The following is a 17,532-nucleotide window of genomic DNA, read 5'->3' on the forward strand; positions in this document are numbered from 1 at the left end:
ATTGGATACTAGGTGTGGTTCACATATATGTAATGACATACAGGGGCTAAAGAATAGTAGAAGACTTGTCAAAGGAGATTTAAGCTTACGAGTTGGTAATAGAGCAGGTTGCAGCTGTGGCCATCGGGACGTATTTATTGAATCTTCCTAGTGGATTTGTCTTAGAGTTGAAAAACTATTATTATGTTCTTACTTTAATAAAGAATATTATTTCAAATTCTTGCTTAAATAGTATATATTTTCATTTGACTTTTAGTAACAATTACTGTTACATAACTTTGAATGAAATTCTTTATGGAACCGAAACACTATATAATTGTATCTATGTATTAGATAATTCCAACGAGGTATTCAATATCGAAACGAGCAACAAATGTGCTCGAAAAGATGATCCGTTAATTTCCTATTTGTGACATTGTCGTCTTAGCCATATAAGCAAGAAACACGTGTTTGAACTCCAAAAGGTTGGTAGTTTAGAATTATTTGAATTAGATTCATTTGATACATGTGAATCATGCTTAAAGAGCAAGATGACTAAGTTATCCTTTATTGGAAAGGGAGAACTAGTGGAAGAGTTACTTAGCCTTATATATACTGATGTATGCGGTCCAATGTCAACTCAAGCACAAGGAGGTTACAACTACTTCATTACCTTTGTCGATGATCATTCACGATATGAGTATGTATATTTAATGAAATATAAATCTGAGACCTTTGAAAAGTTTAAATAATTTAGAAATGAAGTAGAAAAATAATTATTGGTGCAAGGAGCACTAGGTCTGACCCTAGAATTTTGATGTTTGACAATACACCTAGGTCTGATCAGTTTGACCAAGGGTTGATCTAAATAGGACCTAATGTTTGAATGTGAGTGAAGTCTAGTCAGATCATTTGACCAGAAGACTAACGAAAAGTCCTAATCGATTAGATCAGCCAAGGATAAGTCCTAGTTGGAGGTTAGGTAGAGGAAGGTGGAGCAAATGTTTAGAAGTGGAAGTCCAGGCAAGTCAGGTGAACTAGATGTCTAGCAAAAAATCTTGAGGGCCGAAGATCGATTAGGCAGGGAAATTCCAAAATGGATGTTTGGCAGGTAAGAAGTCTACTTAGGAAAGTGACTAGTCCCAACTGGAGGTTAAGCAAGGGAAAGTCAAAATTGGATGTTTGACAGGTGAGAAGTCTACATAGGGAAGTGACTAGTCCTAACTGGAGGTTAGGCAAGGGAAGTCCAAACTGGATGTTTGGCAAGTGAAAAGTCTACCTATGGAAGTGACTAGTCCTAACGGGGAGTTAGACATCAGTAAGCCAGTAAGTTAGACCTACATGGTAAGGCTTAGGTTAAGCCTAGTAGGTCAGACAGACTACAGGTAGGCTTAGGTTGCTTGCATGTTTGTATGCTTATCTTACAGGAACCAAGAGCTGGAAGCAAGATGAAGGAAGCATAAGAGGTACACATAGAAGCAGCCGAACCAAGTCCGGGGTCAACTCATGTCAAACTCGAGTTGACTGGATCCAAGTATCCTAATGATTTTCTAGTGCCCTAATGATTTCTAATCACCCCTATCTGTTCCAAGCGTCCGGATCCAGAAGAATCAACCCGGATAGAGGTTGAAGAGATCGGATTAGATCAGATCTTATCATGCACCTGGATAAGGATCCAGGCACTCAAAAGACTGTATATAAGAAAGCTAAACGTGCACCATAAGCATTCATCTCTCTAAGCCATTTTCTTCATTCTGTGGTGTTGCTGAACGCGAACGGAGCCAGGCTCGTACAACCGGGGAAGTTGTAGGAGGAGTGTGCAGCGCTCAGGACTTCTGGATCGGCTACTACACGTGTTTGGTTATTTCTCTTTCAGTCTTACATTTATATTTATACTTATTTGATTAGACTGTAAGACGAGTTTCTTTGCCTTCGAATAAGGTTTGAAAAGGAGACCATTAGTGAACGGGCGTCTTCCCATGCATAGACCTTGGACGCACTAACCCTGGAGGGTTAGGAACCAAGTAAATTCGCGAGTCCCTGTGCTTATTTTCTAATATCCACTACTAAGTTATCTCTGATAGAACGAATGAACGAAAAATGAAGCATACGCTATTCACCCCCTCTAGCGCACCCCACCGATCCTACAATAACTTGGCAAAAGTATTAAGATACTTTAATCCGATCAAGGTGGTGAATACTTAAGTCAAGAGTTTCAGGATTATCTAAGGGACAATTGGATATTGTCCCAATGGACTCCACCGTTTACACCTCAGCATAATGGTGTATCTGAGAGGCAAAATCGAACCTTATTAAATATGATTTGGTCCATGATGAACCATGCAAATCTTTCTAAATTCTTTTAGGGTTATGTACTTGAGACTGCTATTTACTTGTTAAACAGAGTCCCAACCAAGGTTGTCTCTGCTACTCCATATGAGATATAAAATGGTAAGAAACTTCACTTATCTTATTTGAAGATATGAGGTTGTCCTACTTATGTGAAGTGGACAATGTCAGATAAGTTGGAAGCTAAATTTGATAAATGTCTATTTATTGGATATCTTAAGGAAACGAGGAGTTACTAATTCTATCATTCTATGGAATAAAAAGTGTTTGTTTTAAGGCATGTTGTGTTCCTAGAGAAAGAGTTTCTCTTGTAGGAAAACAGTGGGAGTAGAGTCGAATTTAGTGAAGTTCAAAAGACTCAAATAGGCATTGATGAGACACCTAGTCAAAAACCACAACCGATTACTCATAATGATAAGCCATCGGATGAACTTTTAGAGACACAACCTCTTCGAAAATCCAGTAGGACATGTAATATTTCAGAGAGATATGGATTTCTTGTAAGTGAATCAAAAGACTTGTTACTCATTGAAGTTGAGGAACCTACATGAGTCTTCTTCACCGTCAAGTATCCAATTAACCTTGAGCTACTTGACATCTAAATAACATATTGATCAAACATTGAAATCAACTCGAGTCAAATTGAGCTTGGTCAACCTAGTTAATCTTGACTTGAGGTTGATTGCATCAATAACTTATACTTTGTTGAGGTAACCATGAGTTATATATGTAAGTTCGAACTTGGCATAGGGTATATCTTTCATGTTGCTCTAGAGAAATCGGACGAAGATACAATGACTCAAAGAGAAGTTTAGTAAGTGGAAGAATGTTACCCTTAAACTTGCATTTGATGTGCTCGGCTTGTTTTGCTAATTACTTCTCATGTTTGTTGTCTTAGAGCTTGTTAGAGTTAGGTCAAATTTAGAATAAATTCTGGAATTACTGACCTTCTTAATAATCATGTTGATCCCTGGCAGACTGTACTGATCTTTGTAAGTATTATCATTTAAGGACCGATAATTGAAAATCATCCGCTCCTTTCCTTTGATTTCCTTTCCAGTACTGGGATCTACTGAAGTGCCTGACTGTACGATCATAGCCATTGTTCTATGTCTGCTCTTAGTTGGCCTGATGACCTTCAACTTAAGCAGCTGATTAACATGTTTTTCAAATATTGACATTAATGCAGGAGTAATATGTGAAAGTGGCTTATCCTGGATTGTAATATCGGGATTAATTATATCCAGCTTACATACCACTTTATTCTTCGACCAGTGTAGTAAGGGATCTTCACCAATGAATCCTTGCTGCTTTAATCATGCAATTAAGTCTCCGTGCTTCTGCAATACTCTTGAATTGTACGGATTCCCAGCAAAGAATAATTGTTCTTTGATTTCAATAAACTCCAACTCCTCCAGTTGCAATTCCTCCATAACATGAACTGCAATCTGATTAGTCGTGATAGAGGTAATGTTTTTATAAAATGTTACCATGTTCCCCTCTATATGGACTCCTCCTTGCATGCTTCTTATGAAGTTGCAGCCTAATACCATCTGTATTCCTTCCCCTAGCACCATATCAAAGGAGTATGTGAATGGAATGTGAAACTTATTCTCATCTATCTTCATGTAGCCACCTTTTAATTTTAGACTTGCTGCCTGTCTGGAGTTAACACCATTGATCATTACTGTATTTATACTCTTTTCTAATACTTCCTCCGGGATGGACTTTTTGTCAATACAACATGAGATTGCTCCTGTGTCTAGAATAGCATTAACAGTGAATGTTTTTACCTCAGGTATTTCAAAGATTACATGCATATTGTAAAGTCTGTTTACTGTTCTTTTCTGATGATATTGCCCCTCTGACATTTTTGAGACCGTCAGCTCTTCAAGATAGGTTAGTTGTTCCTTTCCCTTCTGTAAATCATGTATCGTAAGCTGCTGTAGGTCTCTCACCAGCTCTTCTACTGCAGTGTTTATCTTGATATAAAGAAATAAATTTCTATATCTTGTATTATTCATTCGCCTTTTATTAATATTTGCAAACGTATTTTAGTTTTTCCTATAGAGCATAATGGCTTAGTAATGTTAGCAATTTGTTAGCACAATAGAGCTTTTTTGGTTCTCAATTTGAGTCTTGTGCGACGGTGATGTTGCCCATGTGGACATGCCGCTTGGGGTGAGTATGAGTTTGGATCGGTTTCGGTTCATGTGTGTGGATTGATGTCAGTAAGGTATGCTTCTTTTTCTTTAGACTTGGTGTTAAGGTTGGTATAATCAAACAAACTCGGTTTGAATACTTACCACAAATTTTTAATTAGTGTCATTTCTTATGGTCATCATTTTTTTGTACCATACTTATATTGTTTGTAGCAAAGTATGATTGGTATTATACTTATGTGAAAATCGAAAACTATCCATTCAAACAACACAGAGAATCAAGGGGGAAAAAGAGCAAAGTATACTAGGGTAGAAATTTCATTATCAAATTCTTTATCCAAATTACTAGGAGATATGAAAGATTATTTTGCTAAGTCAATTAGATTCAGATGACTAAGAGATATAAAAGATTATTTTGCTATGCTAGGATTATCAACCAAAATATTAGATCTTATAATCTATGTACAGTGACACTATTGAAAAAAATTTAACCTTATCTATCTTGTTTGGAATTAAAAATTATGTCACAACTAATCTAATATAAGCGTCAGTAAAATTGTATCTCAAGTGGTCGGAGTTCTGGATTATCAAGGAATAAGAATGTGTACGTTACCAAAAAGGAATACTTATTTATTAGAGTTAGAATTTTAATGAACCAAATGTACCATAAATGTTTTGGTTGTGCATGACAAATTTGCTAAAGATCTTGATGGTGAAGACCACGTGCCTACGGGGCATAGTTGAGTTGGTTATGACGAAACAGAATTACTGAAGTAGGCAAGAATCAAAATGGAGTCAATCATATGAGACTGTTAGAGTGACAAATTCTACTTTATGTTGAAGTGCTAAAATTGATAGTGAAAACCACAAGATCAATTTCTAAAAGAAGTGAAAATTTCAAAATTTAACTATTCTATTTAGAAATATTTTCAATAAAAATGTTTTTTTTAAAAATATGTTTTCATATTTTATTAAATATTTACTGGATGAATTGGCGGATTCATTTCTTAATTAGATTATATATAATTAGTTTCGGCATACAAATAAGTTATCGCTCAATCTAATCATCTGCAATCATTAATTATACCAAATAAACATCAATCAATCTCCAATTTGTTTGGAATAATTAAATATGAAATGTGAATTCTGTTCCAATTTCTTTTCCAATTCTTTCTAACAAACTCAAAACTACTCTATAAATAAATATGCCGAACGTTGCATTCTTCGTTGATTAATTCACCCAGCGAGCGGATCGATTCGACGCCACCATGCCGGCGAAGCGCAAGTCTTCCAGCGACGACAGCGAGGCCACCGCCATCGCTCCGGAGTGGGTGACCGCCTTGGCGAGGCGGCAGTTTGCCGGCGGCAACGACGACGACGACGTTGGCGTGTGGTTCATCGCCAAGAAGACGGTGGAGAAGTCCGACCTGGTGACGCAGCAGAACCGGCTGTACCTCCCCACCGACTCCGTGGCGACCAATCTCGTCGTCCTCCTCTCCCCGGAGGAGCGCGTCGCGGCAAACCTCGACGGTGACATCCACCGCGAGAGGAAGCGGAGCCGCACGGAGGCGGAAGCAGAGGAGGAGGAGGAGACGGATGGAATTATGGTGAGGAAGCCGAAAGCGGCTGGGCGGTCGCACGGAGGGTTGCCGGTCCGGGTGTACGCGCGGTGCGGGTTCGTGAGCTTCCTACGGCTGACTCGGTGGGATGGCAGCGGCGGCACCGTGGTCAAGGGCGAGGAGCTCAAGCTGTTCCGCGCGTGGAGTGCGCTGGAAAAGGGCGACAAGCTGGAGGTGTGGGCCTTCCGCCGCGGCGGCGACGGCGAACTCTGCTTCGCCATCGGGCGACCGTGACGCCAGCTACTATACTGCTCCGTTACATACTGTTATACTGTTCTGTTCTCATGACGAACTCTTTTTTTTTTTTTGTGGGGGGTGACAAATTATTCATTAATTGATCCTTTTGATGTAGTATGACAGTCGTGAAATAGTTGGGAATGTTTTTGAATTTAAGGATTTAAAGGTTTTGTTCATGAGTAGTAATTAATTCATAATCGTAGGATGACATTGGGTTCATTTTCATCCTTATTTATTTCTATTTTCATCTCTATATTTATTTTTAACTCATTTATTTTTATATTCAACTTTCATCCCCATCTCTATATATATCTATCTCCATATCAATTATCATCATTCCAAGAAAGCATATTAAAATTAATATTATTTCAAAATAATTAATTGATATTAGGAGGGGCAAAAAGTTCTAGCTGCGGCTAGGTGAGAAGTCCTAATAGGTCGGGTGGACCGAGGGGTAAAAAGTCCTAGCTGTGGCTAGATGGGAAGTCCTAGTAGGTCGGGTGGACCGAGAGACAAAAAGTCCTGATGGGTCGAGGATTCAGACATCAAAACGACGTTGGGGGGGTTTGTGGTCCTTTGTTTGAGGGGGGGATTGTTGGGTTGCAAGGGTGCAAACATAGTCCCACATCTAAAGTACATGGAAAAGATCATAGGGTTAAAAGGATGGAAAGTATCTCCATTGGTATAAGGCCTTTTGGGGAGAGCCCAAGAACAAAGCCATGAGGGCTTAGGCCCAAAGTGGACAATATCATATCATTGTGGAGATATTTTGATTCCATCGATTTTAACAGTTTCAAGGATCATTAGCTATCTAATAATCCCTTTTTTATTGCAAATTATCTTGAACTGATCAGATATTCACCTCCATGATCAGTGCGTAAAGCCTTAACCTTACATTCCATTTGATTCTCAACTTCGTTCATATAACGAATGAAGCAATCCAATGCTTCAAATTTATGAGAAATCAAATACACGTGACCATAACAAGTGAAATCATCAATAAATGTAATAAAATAGGAAGCTCCATATCTAGCATTTACATTTATTGGACCACAAATATCCGAATGAATTAATTGTAATGGTGATTCAGCCCTGATAGCCTTTCCAAATGGTTTCTTAATCTTTCCAGCAAGACAATATTCACATATAGACAAGTTAATCTTAGCTCGAGTGCTCAAAAGGTCCTCCTTAGCCAACCGATTCATCCGTTCTTGTCTTATATGTCCCAATCTAGTATGTTAAACTTCATCAGTTATATCCGCATAACTAGTAAGAGCAATGTTTGAAAAACAACCATCAATCCCACAATTGACATTTGGCTCTACATCAAGAACCATAAAATCATTCGTTAAATAACCATATTCGATTGACATTGAGTCAATCTTAAGTTCCACACAACGTTTATAAAAATTAATATAATACCCTAAATCAAGAAAATAAGTTATAGAAACTAGATTCCTTCGAATCTCCGGAGCATACAGAACATCATGTAGAAACAATGTACTTCCACCACGAAGGTTAAGTTTGCAAGTGCTGATTCCTTTGATTTCAATTCTTGCATTGTTTCCTACATAAATCCATTTGTTGCCAGCTGGTACCCTGCGGTACTCTACATATGTAACTCATTCCCGAGTTACATGGTTGGTTGCTCCCAAATCTATGATCCACAAAGGATAAGAATTAGCCAACAACACAGAACTAGCAACTAAATGCTCAGAAAAAGAAGACAAACTAGAAAAATACCTTTTTTGATTCAAAATATTCCCGAACATGGTTTCTTAAAGCAAGTCAACCAGTTTTCTTTCCCTTCTTCTTGATTGGGCCTGATCTCACTCTTGCAGTAGCAGCTTCGTTTCTATATCCCTTTCCTCTCTTAAACTATTTACTTTTCTTGGATCCAGATGATCCAGCAGCCACATATACCAGCTTAATTCAATTTATACAAGCATAGAACTAACACAATAAATCAAGAAAAATAAATCTTCTTGATTTATAAAGGCTTTGTCAACTGATCCTTTGATCAGTCGATCGGCACCTTGAAGACTCAGCATGGCAAGTTCCATGAGAACTAAAATATTATAGGCACCTGAACACCATGCATGATATTTAGTTTTCTCATCATCTCCAACCATGTTGACCAAGCCTATTGAGTTGTTTCTCGAGTATAAGTTGTTCAAATAACTTCTCAATTATGAGTATGGTTGACCAATGTCAACTCTAACCAAGTCTAATTTATACTTGGTTGTTTTTACTCAAGTGTTGTCATCGTGCCAAAACACTTGACATTTCACTTGTTTGGGCCAATTGGGCACATGACTTCCAAATTAGGTATTTCTAATTGTAAGTCCAAAATTGGCCCAATTAGAAATCTGACCCATTTACCAAGAATCTAGAAGCCTAATTAATTATTATGAAACAACCCAATTAAATTTGATCAATATGTAAATGAAACTAATTCAATTATATATTATGGTTGTGGTCTAGTAGTTAGTCTCTTTTTTGTGTACCTAGAAACCAGGGTTCGATTTTTAGCGGAGACATTTTTTTTTGCTGTGGCCTAATTTTAATTGGTCTAACTCAATAGATTTTATCCAATTAATTGATCCAGCCCGGCCATCAAAAATTGAGCTCGGCCATCAAAAATTGAAAGCCCAATTAAAATCCTAGCCATCTTAATTGATCTTATTCACGTGTTTTTTTAAAATTGAAATCATGTGACGTGATTTCATTTTCATCCCTGTTAGGAAGTATACTGAAAAGACTAGGTCTTTTGTATATAAACATTTATGAAATAAAGTATCATGTTTTGGTCAAATGATTGCAATAGTGATATTTTGCAATAAAGTCCTCTTAATTTACATTGTAGATAACTTGGTGTCTGTGAGACACAGAAGACCATGATTATCGGTCCCTTGTGAATTATAAACTAAGGCTCACAACCAAGATGACGTTGGACAAACCATCGGGAACGGTTGTAGTGTAATTCGGTGACTGTCTGTCTTGACTGTAGAATTACACTAGTGCACTTTGTGTGTATTGAGTAGGACCATTGAGGTTGTTCAATTTACACTGACTCGCAAATTGAACAAGACCTCTGTTATTATAATTATGCACTCTTAATCCCGATGTAATAAATGGGCACCTATAGTTAGTAATCATTGCTTTGATTTACCAAAGGGTGAGATCTTTCCGTCAGATCAAATATTCTCGGTAAGTTGGGTGATGTTACTATCTATACGGTGTGCCATTAATTATAGAAGGAATCCGTGTCCCAGTAGGGCTGATGATGTCCCCTTGGAGAGCTCATAAGGATTGTCAAGTCAAATCTTGCAAGTGGACTTGGTCCGGCTGACAATAAGGTTGAGTGGTACTATTCAAGGTCTTAGATGTCGATTATTGAGTTGTCAGTGAACTCAGATAATTGACGGACATACGATATCTTAAACACGGGGAGCAATGCATAAAATAATAAGAAGGAACCCATAACGTAATTTGGGGATTGGATTGGTAGTGCAACAATGATCCTCTAGTGGAATGGATCGTTGTTGATGGATGTAGGTGTGTATTCGGGGTTGAATACGGGATCCGAAACCCATCAGAAGGCCAGATCCAATACCTCCTCGAGGTCCCCGCTGTAGCCTAAAGACATCTTCAAAAGGATGCAATCAAACGGATGAGATTAGTTCTCAGCCGTCGGATGAGATTTAATCTCGACCGTTGGATGAGATTAGTTCTCGACCGTAGGATGAGTTAATGGATGAGATCAGCTTGTATCCGTGGGATTAGATCAAGTTGCATCCATTGGATCGAAATAAATAAAGAGGAATAGAAGAGAATAGATTAGAACCGTTGGATGAGATTAAGTCGTCTCCGATGGACGAGATCTATCCGGTTCGGTTTTAATTCTCTTTGGAAGGAAGAACCGGTTCACGAGGTGAACCAGACATGGTTCATTGAACCACACGCCCAAGTGATCTAATCATGGCCATTGGATCGAAGAGATCAAGTTATATTAAAGGAGATTATATCGTAACCGTTAGATGAGATTAAGTTGCATCCGATGGATGAGATCTCTTCGGTTTAAGTTTTATTTCCTTTTAATATAGAATTAATTCATGGAATTAATTAAATGTGGCCGGCCATAATAGATAAGGTTGGAAATAATTTTTTTAATTATTTCTGAAAAGATCTAACGGCTAGAAACCAAGCAAGCTAATCTAAGGGCCTAGATTTAAGATGTTTCTATAATTTAGAATTGGTTCATTGAATTAATCAAAATTAGAATAATTCTTAGAATTGGCAAAAGGGTGCTTGGTCTTGGGCGTGAGGCTATAAAAGAAGAGGGAGGGGGTGGGCGGCAACAAGAACAACAACAATTCAAGAGAGGAGAAGTTATACCGAAACGATTTCGGAAACCCTCCTCTTCTCCTTGGTGCCGCCGGCCCTAACCCCTCCTCCTTCCCTTTTTCCTTCTTCTTCTTCTTCCACCGCCCCTTCTCCTTCTTCTCTTGAGGTGGCCGAACCTCCTTGTCCAAGGTGGTGGCCGGATCTAAGCAAGGGAACGAGACAAGGCGAAGTTGCAGCGAGAAGAAGAGACGTGATCCAAGGCTTCATCATCCAGAGGTTGCAGTTCCTTTGGTCCTGGAGGATCGTTGTCCACCCAACGTCCAGGAAGAAGAAAGGAATACAGCGGAAGGCAGCGAGGTCGTTTACAAAGGTTCAGGTAAAATTTTATTTCCGCAGTTTTTAATTTTACTAGAACTAGTATTATAAACCGTAGATAATAATTTAGGAATCGGCGATCCTGAAGGATCGATTGACTTGGTCTTTTGTAGACTTTGTCAATTGATCCAGGCGGGATAGAAATTTTTGTCCTGTGGGGTTCTATGCTTTTCGGAGCGGATAGAATCCGGATCGCAGGACGGAGATCCAGATCGCCAACATTAGCATAGTCAAAGTCAAGAAAGTTCAAGAATAGATTAATATTATTGTTGAGTAAATATGATATGTTTAAGTCCAACAGTAAGTTTATACTAAAATTAAATAAAATTGTCTAAATTTTAGAAACTCATGTCATGTTATCTAAGCTATGAAATTAAGATTCAAGGGCATAATAAGACTCAAGAGACTCAGAGAGTATATTGGTCTTAGTTTAGGTTGATTCTGATGTGGTTAAGGTTATTAGTGAATTTTAGCCAAATTTCACTAATGATCGTATAATGTTCAAATTTTTTAATTTTTGGTATCATCAAATTCAGAAGAGTTCTAAAAATACATTAGTGTTATTGTTGATTGAATATATGATATACCTAAGTCTAATAGTGAGTTATGTCAAAATTATACTAAGTTATCTAAATTTTAAAAACCCATAACCTACTATTTAGAAAGTTTGAGGATACGATGAGGCTCAAGAGGCTCCTATAAGTGTATTGGTTATGATTTAAATTGATTCAGATGTGTTTAAATCCATTAGTAAATTTTAGCCAAAACTTACTATCTTTTTAGTAATCTAAGTTTTTAATTTTTTTATATTGACTAATCTTGGAGATGACTGGTCCAATTTCATAGAAGTTTCCTACTAGTCACCAAAATAAATCTGAGAAGTGCTCACATTGAGGCCATTGATAGTTGACCTCTACAACCTATAATTGTAGAGCGCCAAGGTCCATCTCAGTATTAAAATTGTTGGCCGCAAAAGATCGCTCCACCAAGTGGTAGTCCGATCCACCCAAATAATCGTACTTCATATTGTTTCTCATAATTTCTTATTTCAAATAGAGAATATGTCTACTCTAGTCGAGAATCAAACTATGACGCTCTAGAGAATCCATCGATGGTTTTACCGTCATACCGTGCCATGGGGGACAACCAAAATTTACTAATGGTCTTAGACTTATTAAATTCTATCCAAATCAGATATTATTGAGAATCTTATGTGTAACTATGCCTTTTAATCTTGATTCTATCTTTTTTTTTTAGAAAGAAAAATAATAGTACTTCTAAAATTTATTATAATATAATTCTAAATATGTTTTAGTAGTTATGTCATAAGTATGCGTACGGATAGAGAACAGAGATGTGTGATTTGATTAACATGAAGTATAATACATGATTTTTATATTAGTAAAAATTAAATATGTGATTCAATAAAATATTAAAATTACTTTATTCGTCGAAAAATATTATGAAAAATTGTATCTATATTTTTATGAAAAAAAATATTACAAATATTGATTTCCCTGGCATTACAATCGGTGTCGGCTAGGGCAATCAATTCAGATTCAAATTATAAAATTAAGTTCATAATGTTTTAAATAATTTTAAATATTAATTTGGGCATTGACCTGAATTGATTCAATTAGATTTCTTCACGATGGAAATTTCAGCTCATTGACTGCTAACAAATACACCGTATCTATTATAAACATTCTTTCATTATTGCAATTAACACAGATAAACCAACAAGCATATGGACCCCCACCATGTGCTCCATTTTCCTCGCTCCAGAGTCCAGCCAGAATCAGTGTTTCCTTCACCTGCACTGCACTAGCCCAATGGAGGAGAGGAACGCATGAGTCACACGTGTGACACGGGCAGAAGAAACACTAGAAGCTTACTAGAGTTCGACGGTGCAGTAATGTTGCTGCCCTGTGTGGCTCGACGGGTGTGAGGAGGCAGCAGTGGACGCGTCGGCCGTGGTTTGCTTTTCTACCGCGCGCCACGCCCACGATTAATTGAAATGATGAAGGATTAAAAAAAAAGGAGATAGAAATAATGACTTCGATAATTGATGGGGGCCGCCGGATCAAGACTGTATTTTTACGTAGTAATTATAGACATTGTTCTTCTTTCATTATTATTTGTCCAACTAACTCAAGCTTATTTAATGAGCTCTCCTTCCCCGCATTACATGTGAAGCTTCAGGGATTTTGTGACATCGTTGTTCTCTTCCACCTCCGGAATAGCAAGAGCAAGGGAAGAGGAGGATCTCTGTTTCGCTTACATCCTTCTCTACTCCATTACATTAATCTAGGGTTGAGCAAGGTACAGAGACCAAAATGAAAGTTTTGTAGGCGTTCTTCTAGATTCCGTCACAATCTTTTCTTTTTTTCATTTATCTTACTCCTAAATCTGTGATTTGTGAGGAACAGAACTCTGACAGGTTGACAGTTCGGCTCCAATGCATTGCATTGCGTAATCCCGCAGCAAGTAGGATTTACAGCAGAATTCACATATAAGGGGGAAAAAAAGACGATCATAATTATTATCTGCCAAGATAACGGAGCTTTTTCCTCAAGGAAGGTAAGAGCTCGAACCTTTACATATACTTACTCTCGAGTGCGGCTCTCGAACGCGTTGGCAAAGCAGAGGAAGCGGCTGCAACAGAGATGGAAAAGCTCAGTTCAGCTCCTCTTCTGCCGGAATCATTCCACGGAGCGCGTGACGACATCGCAGGGCAGATGGCCACAATTTGGTGGCAGATTAAGGCGCCGCTGATAGTGCCCTTGCTTCGCGTTGCCGTCTTCCTCTGTCTGGCGATGTCCATCATGCTGGTGGCGGAGAAGGTCTACATGGCCGCCGTCATCGCCTTCATCAAGCTCCGCGGTCGCCGGCCGGAGAAGGTGTACAAATGGGAGCCCATCAGCGACGACCTCGAGCTCGGCAGCTCCGCCTATCCTATGGTCCTCGTCCAAATCCCCATGTTCAACGAGAAAGAGGTACGAACGTCACTTAACGTGAAATGTAACCTCCCCAATGCGTTCCTCTCCATCTGCAATAATAAATCAATTTTGAGCAATTTGAACTGCTCAGGTGTACCAACTCTCCATCGGAGCTTCGTGCGGCCTGTCATGGCCGTCGGACCGGATTATAATCCAAGTGCTCGACGACTCGACCGATCCAGTGACCAAGGTATTGACAAATTCCATCCACTGTCAGCATCACCGAGTGTCTTTCTAACGATTTCAATCAAAAGTATGAAGGTATATTAGATGATGATTCTTGGTAAGTGGTCTGTCTATGTGCCGGTTGGTCGCGTGCAGGATTTGGTGGAAATGGAGTGCAAGAGGTGGGCGAGCAAGGGCGTAAACATCAAGTACGAGGTGAGGGATAACAGAAACGGGTACAAAGCCGGGGCGCTCAAGGAAGGCATGGAGCTAAGCTACGTGAAACACTGCGACTACGTTGCCATCTTCGACGCTGACTTCCAGCCGGAGCCCGACTTCCTGTGGCACACCGTTCCCTTCCTCATCCACAACTCCGACCTCGGCCTCGTCCAAGCTCGATGGAAATACGGTAATCAATTTGATTAATTAATTCAGCCATTAATATAATCGATCATCAAATCTAAGTTAATTCGATCCTCTGCTGTGCTTCATTATGTCTTTTGAGTGTCGGTGTATATCATCATATTCATGGCCGGTTGCTTCTCGCTCGCTCTACTGCCCCGAATAATTAGTGTGCAGTTGTAGGGTCTCATGCCTTCCACGTTAAAAGCGTTGCCATCTTTGGGGCTTTCTCTTTAAGCATGGAGTCTAGGTACGATTGCGAGGATGATCGAGTGGCCAATCACTTGGCGTTAAGTCTCTACTTATCTCGGTCTTTATGTCGCACCCGATCTACCTCACCTACCATCGTGGTGGTGATACATAGTTAGATTTGCATGTGATGCATGCTGGTTTTGGCGTCCAGCATGCCTCGACCGACACTTGATGGAGACCACTGCCTGCCCCACCACGGGAGTCGTCTGTGTGAAAATTACCGGAGGAATAGAACAGGCAACCGCCGAGTCTACGCCAGCTCAAAACTTTTGAGCAAGATCATTAGTTTGTGTTAAAAGAGAAGCATTCTTTACTTCAGAAGCATCGCTACTCTGTTGGTTGTCTCAAAACGAGCAAGTATTCATGAGATGAAAATTTGATTTTGAGTCATGCAGCTAGATCTTATATTTAATTTGAGGTTGACAGTGGTCCCCCACAGCCACGTAGGTAGATCTATTCCCGGCATTCACCGACACTTGAACTTTACATTTTACTGCCGCCATCGCATCAACTCCGACGCATTGGTCCGTCAATTTCACTGTTTTGAAACAGCCAATCAGTTTGTATGCAAGTTGGTTTATCTCACATAATTTAGTGAAGATATAGAGTAACTTTTTCATTAATTAACGCTGGCCTATGGTTTGGATAGTAACTTAATCCCCAAAGGAAGGAATAATTTGCTTATTTTTCCGTATAAAAAAGAAAACGGCTTGGTTTAATGCCTACTCTGACTTGAAATTTGCAGTGAATTCGGATGAATGTTTAATGACTAGGATGCAGGAGATGTCTCTTGATTACCACTTCTCAGTGGAGCAGGAAGTAGGATCATCCACTTACGCTTTCTTTGGCTTCAATGGTGAGCTGTTGCTGCTCTTTAATCTGAAAAAAATAAATTCCAGATTGATATCTTTAGATTTTCTATTTAAATCTGCTCATTTTATGAACGAGGAAAACTCAATTCTGTAAGTTCTCAAGAACTGAGATAGAGTTCAAATGCAGGAACGGCCGGAGTGTGGCGGATTGCTGCTCTCAATGAAGCCGGCAGTTGGAAAGACCGAACCACGGTTGAAGACATGGATTTGGCAGTCCGAGCTAGCCTCAAGGGCTGGAAGTTTGTATTCCTTAGAGATCTCAAGGTGATCTCTTATTGCAGTCATTAGTGGTCCATAACTGAGTTTGTTTACTTACTATATCGAACAACAGTATTACATATCGGAAAGAAAATTCTGGCTTTATTATTTCAGGTTAAAAATGAACTACCAAGTAGTTTCAAGGCTTACCGATATCAGCAACATAGATGGTCTTGTGGTCCAGCAAATCTTTTCAAGAAAATGTTCATGGAAATTATAAATAACAAGGTCAGGTCACAATTTATATATGACAATGCACTAGTTCTATATTTGCTCAAAGTTATATTCTCTTGTTTGTGGAATGCAGAAAGTTACTTGGCGGAAGAAATTCCATGTAATCTACAGCTTCTTCTTTGTCCGAAAGGTGGTTGCTCACGTTGTAACCTTTGTCTTCTACTGCATCGTGATTCCGGCAACAGTCTTGGTTCCTGAGGTGCAAATACCCAAGTGGGGAACTGTCTACATACCCTCCATCATAACCCTTCTCAATGCTATCGGAACACCGAGGTCTGAATCTATTTTCCTTTCAATTCGTGATAAATTCTTACTTGTCCAAATTAAACAATTTGTTCGATTCTATGGCAGATCTCTCCACTTGATTGTATTCTGGATCCTGTTCGAGAATGTCATGTCTCTCCACAGAACAAAAGCTACCTTTGTGGGCTTGTTAGAAGCAAGAAGAGTGAACGAGTGGGTGGTCACTGAGAAGCAAGGAGATACTGCTAAACTTAAAATGGCCATCAAAGCAGCAAAGAAGCCACGAATCGCGATTGGCGATCGGTAATTCTATTAGTAATGATTTTTCTTCTTCGATGGCTTCTTCCCAAACAAGAACAAACATAATTAACTTGACAATTGCATACAGAATACACTTGTTGGAGCTGGGAACAGGGGCTTACCTCTTCTTTTGTGGGTGCTATGACATGACCTTTGGGAACAACCATTACTTCATCTACCTCTTCCTCCAAGCATTTGCCTTCTTTATAGTCGGTTTTGGCTATGTCGGCACATCCACCCCTGGTTCATAATAGGCTGTTGCCAAAGGCTTGCCATGACTCTTCTACCTCAATGTCATATATAAAGTAATTGTTCCGAGTCAGCTGCTTCAAAGAAAGAATTCATTCATAAACATAGACAGCAGTTGAAGACCCTCTACTACCATCTACTATTCTTGTGTGAATATATATATAATAATTAGTGTAAGTGTTTGTGACTGATACCAGGAATTTTTCAACATGAAAGAAAGAAATAATAATCGATAACCGAGTCTTATCTCATAAATAAGATTGGATATATGAATTTTTTTTTATGCTATTGGTATTTAAATAAATTTTATTTTATTTTATCATTATTAATCAATCTTTTTTATCTCTTTTCCACATATTTATTATAATTTCACATCGTCTAATTAGAATATTTATTGATTGTCTATATATATATATATTTGTAGTATCTTAAATAATGTATTTTTTGAATTTTTTTCAATAAATGTGATGTGATAAGAAGAGGGAATCAT

The 17,532-nt window shown here is 38.7% G+C and overlaps 2 protein-coding genes across 3 annotated transcripts; both read left to right on the plus strand.

Annotated features, from left to right (window-relative positions):
- The first annotated feature begins 5,758 nt into the window (after positions 1-5,758).
- LOC141814327 (uncharacterized) lies at positions 5,759-6,343 on the plus strand. The gene has a single exon (XM_074702266.1). It carries the CDS (start codon positions 5,759-5,761, stop codon positions 6,341-6,343), a length of 585 nt encoding a protein of 194 aa, XP_074558367.1.
- Positions 6,344-13,310: 6,967 nt separating this feature from the next.
- Positions 13,311-17,234, plus strand: LOC141815673 (glucomannan 4-beta-mannosyltransferase 9-like). 2 transcript variants are annotated; one of them, XM_074703626.1, is made up of 10 exons: positions 13,311-13,390; positions 13,498-14,064; positions 14,159-14,257; positions 14,389-14,641; positions 15,632-15,742; positions 15,886-16,022; positions 16,131-16,244; positions 16,324-16,523; positions 16,602-16,796; positions 16,882-17,234. In XM_074703626.1, the coding sequence occupies exons 2-10, from the start codon at positions 13,735-13,737 to the stop codon at positions 17,042-17,044; spliced, it is 1,602 nt and encodes a 533-aa protein (XP_074559727.1). In that variant the 5' UTR covers positions 13,311-13,390; positions 13,498-13,734; the 3' UTR covers positions 17,045-17,234. The 2 variants fall into 2 exon arrangements, with proteins under 2 accessions (XP_074559727.1, XP_074559726.1); XM_074703625.1 differs by having other exon boundaries at positions 16,324-16,796.
- The last annotated feature ends 298 nt before the right edge of the window (positions 17,235-17,532 follow it).

Source organism: Curcuma longa, chromosome 21 (assembly GCF_044706935.1).
Source record: "Curcuma longa cultivar G26 ecotype Majalengka, Jawa Barat chromosome 21, ITB_CL_G26_1.1, whole genome shotgun sequence".
NCBI classification, from domain to species: domain Eukaryota; kingdom Viridiplantae; phylum Streptophyta; class Magnoliopsida; order Zingiberales; family Zingiberaceae; genus Curcuma; species Curcuma longa.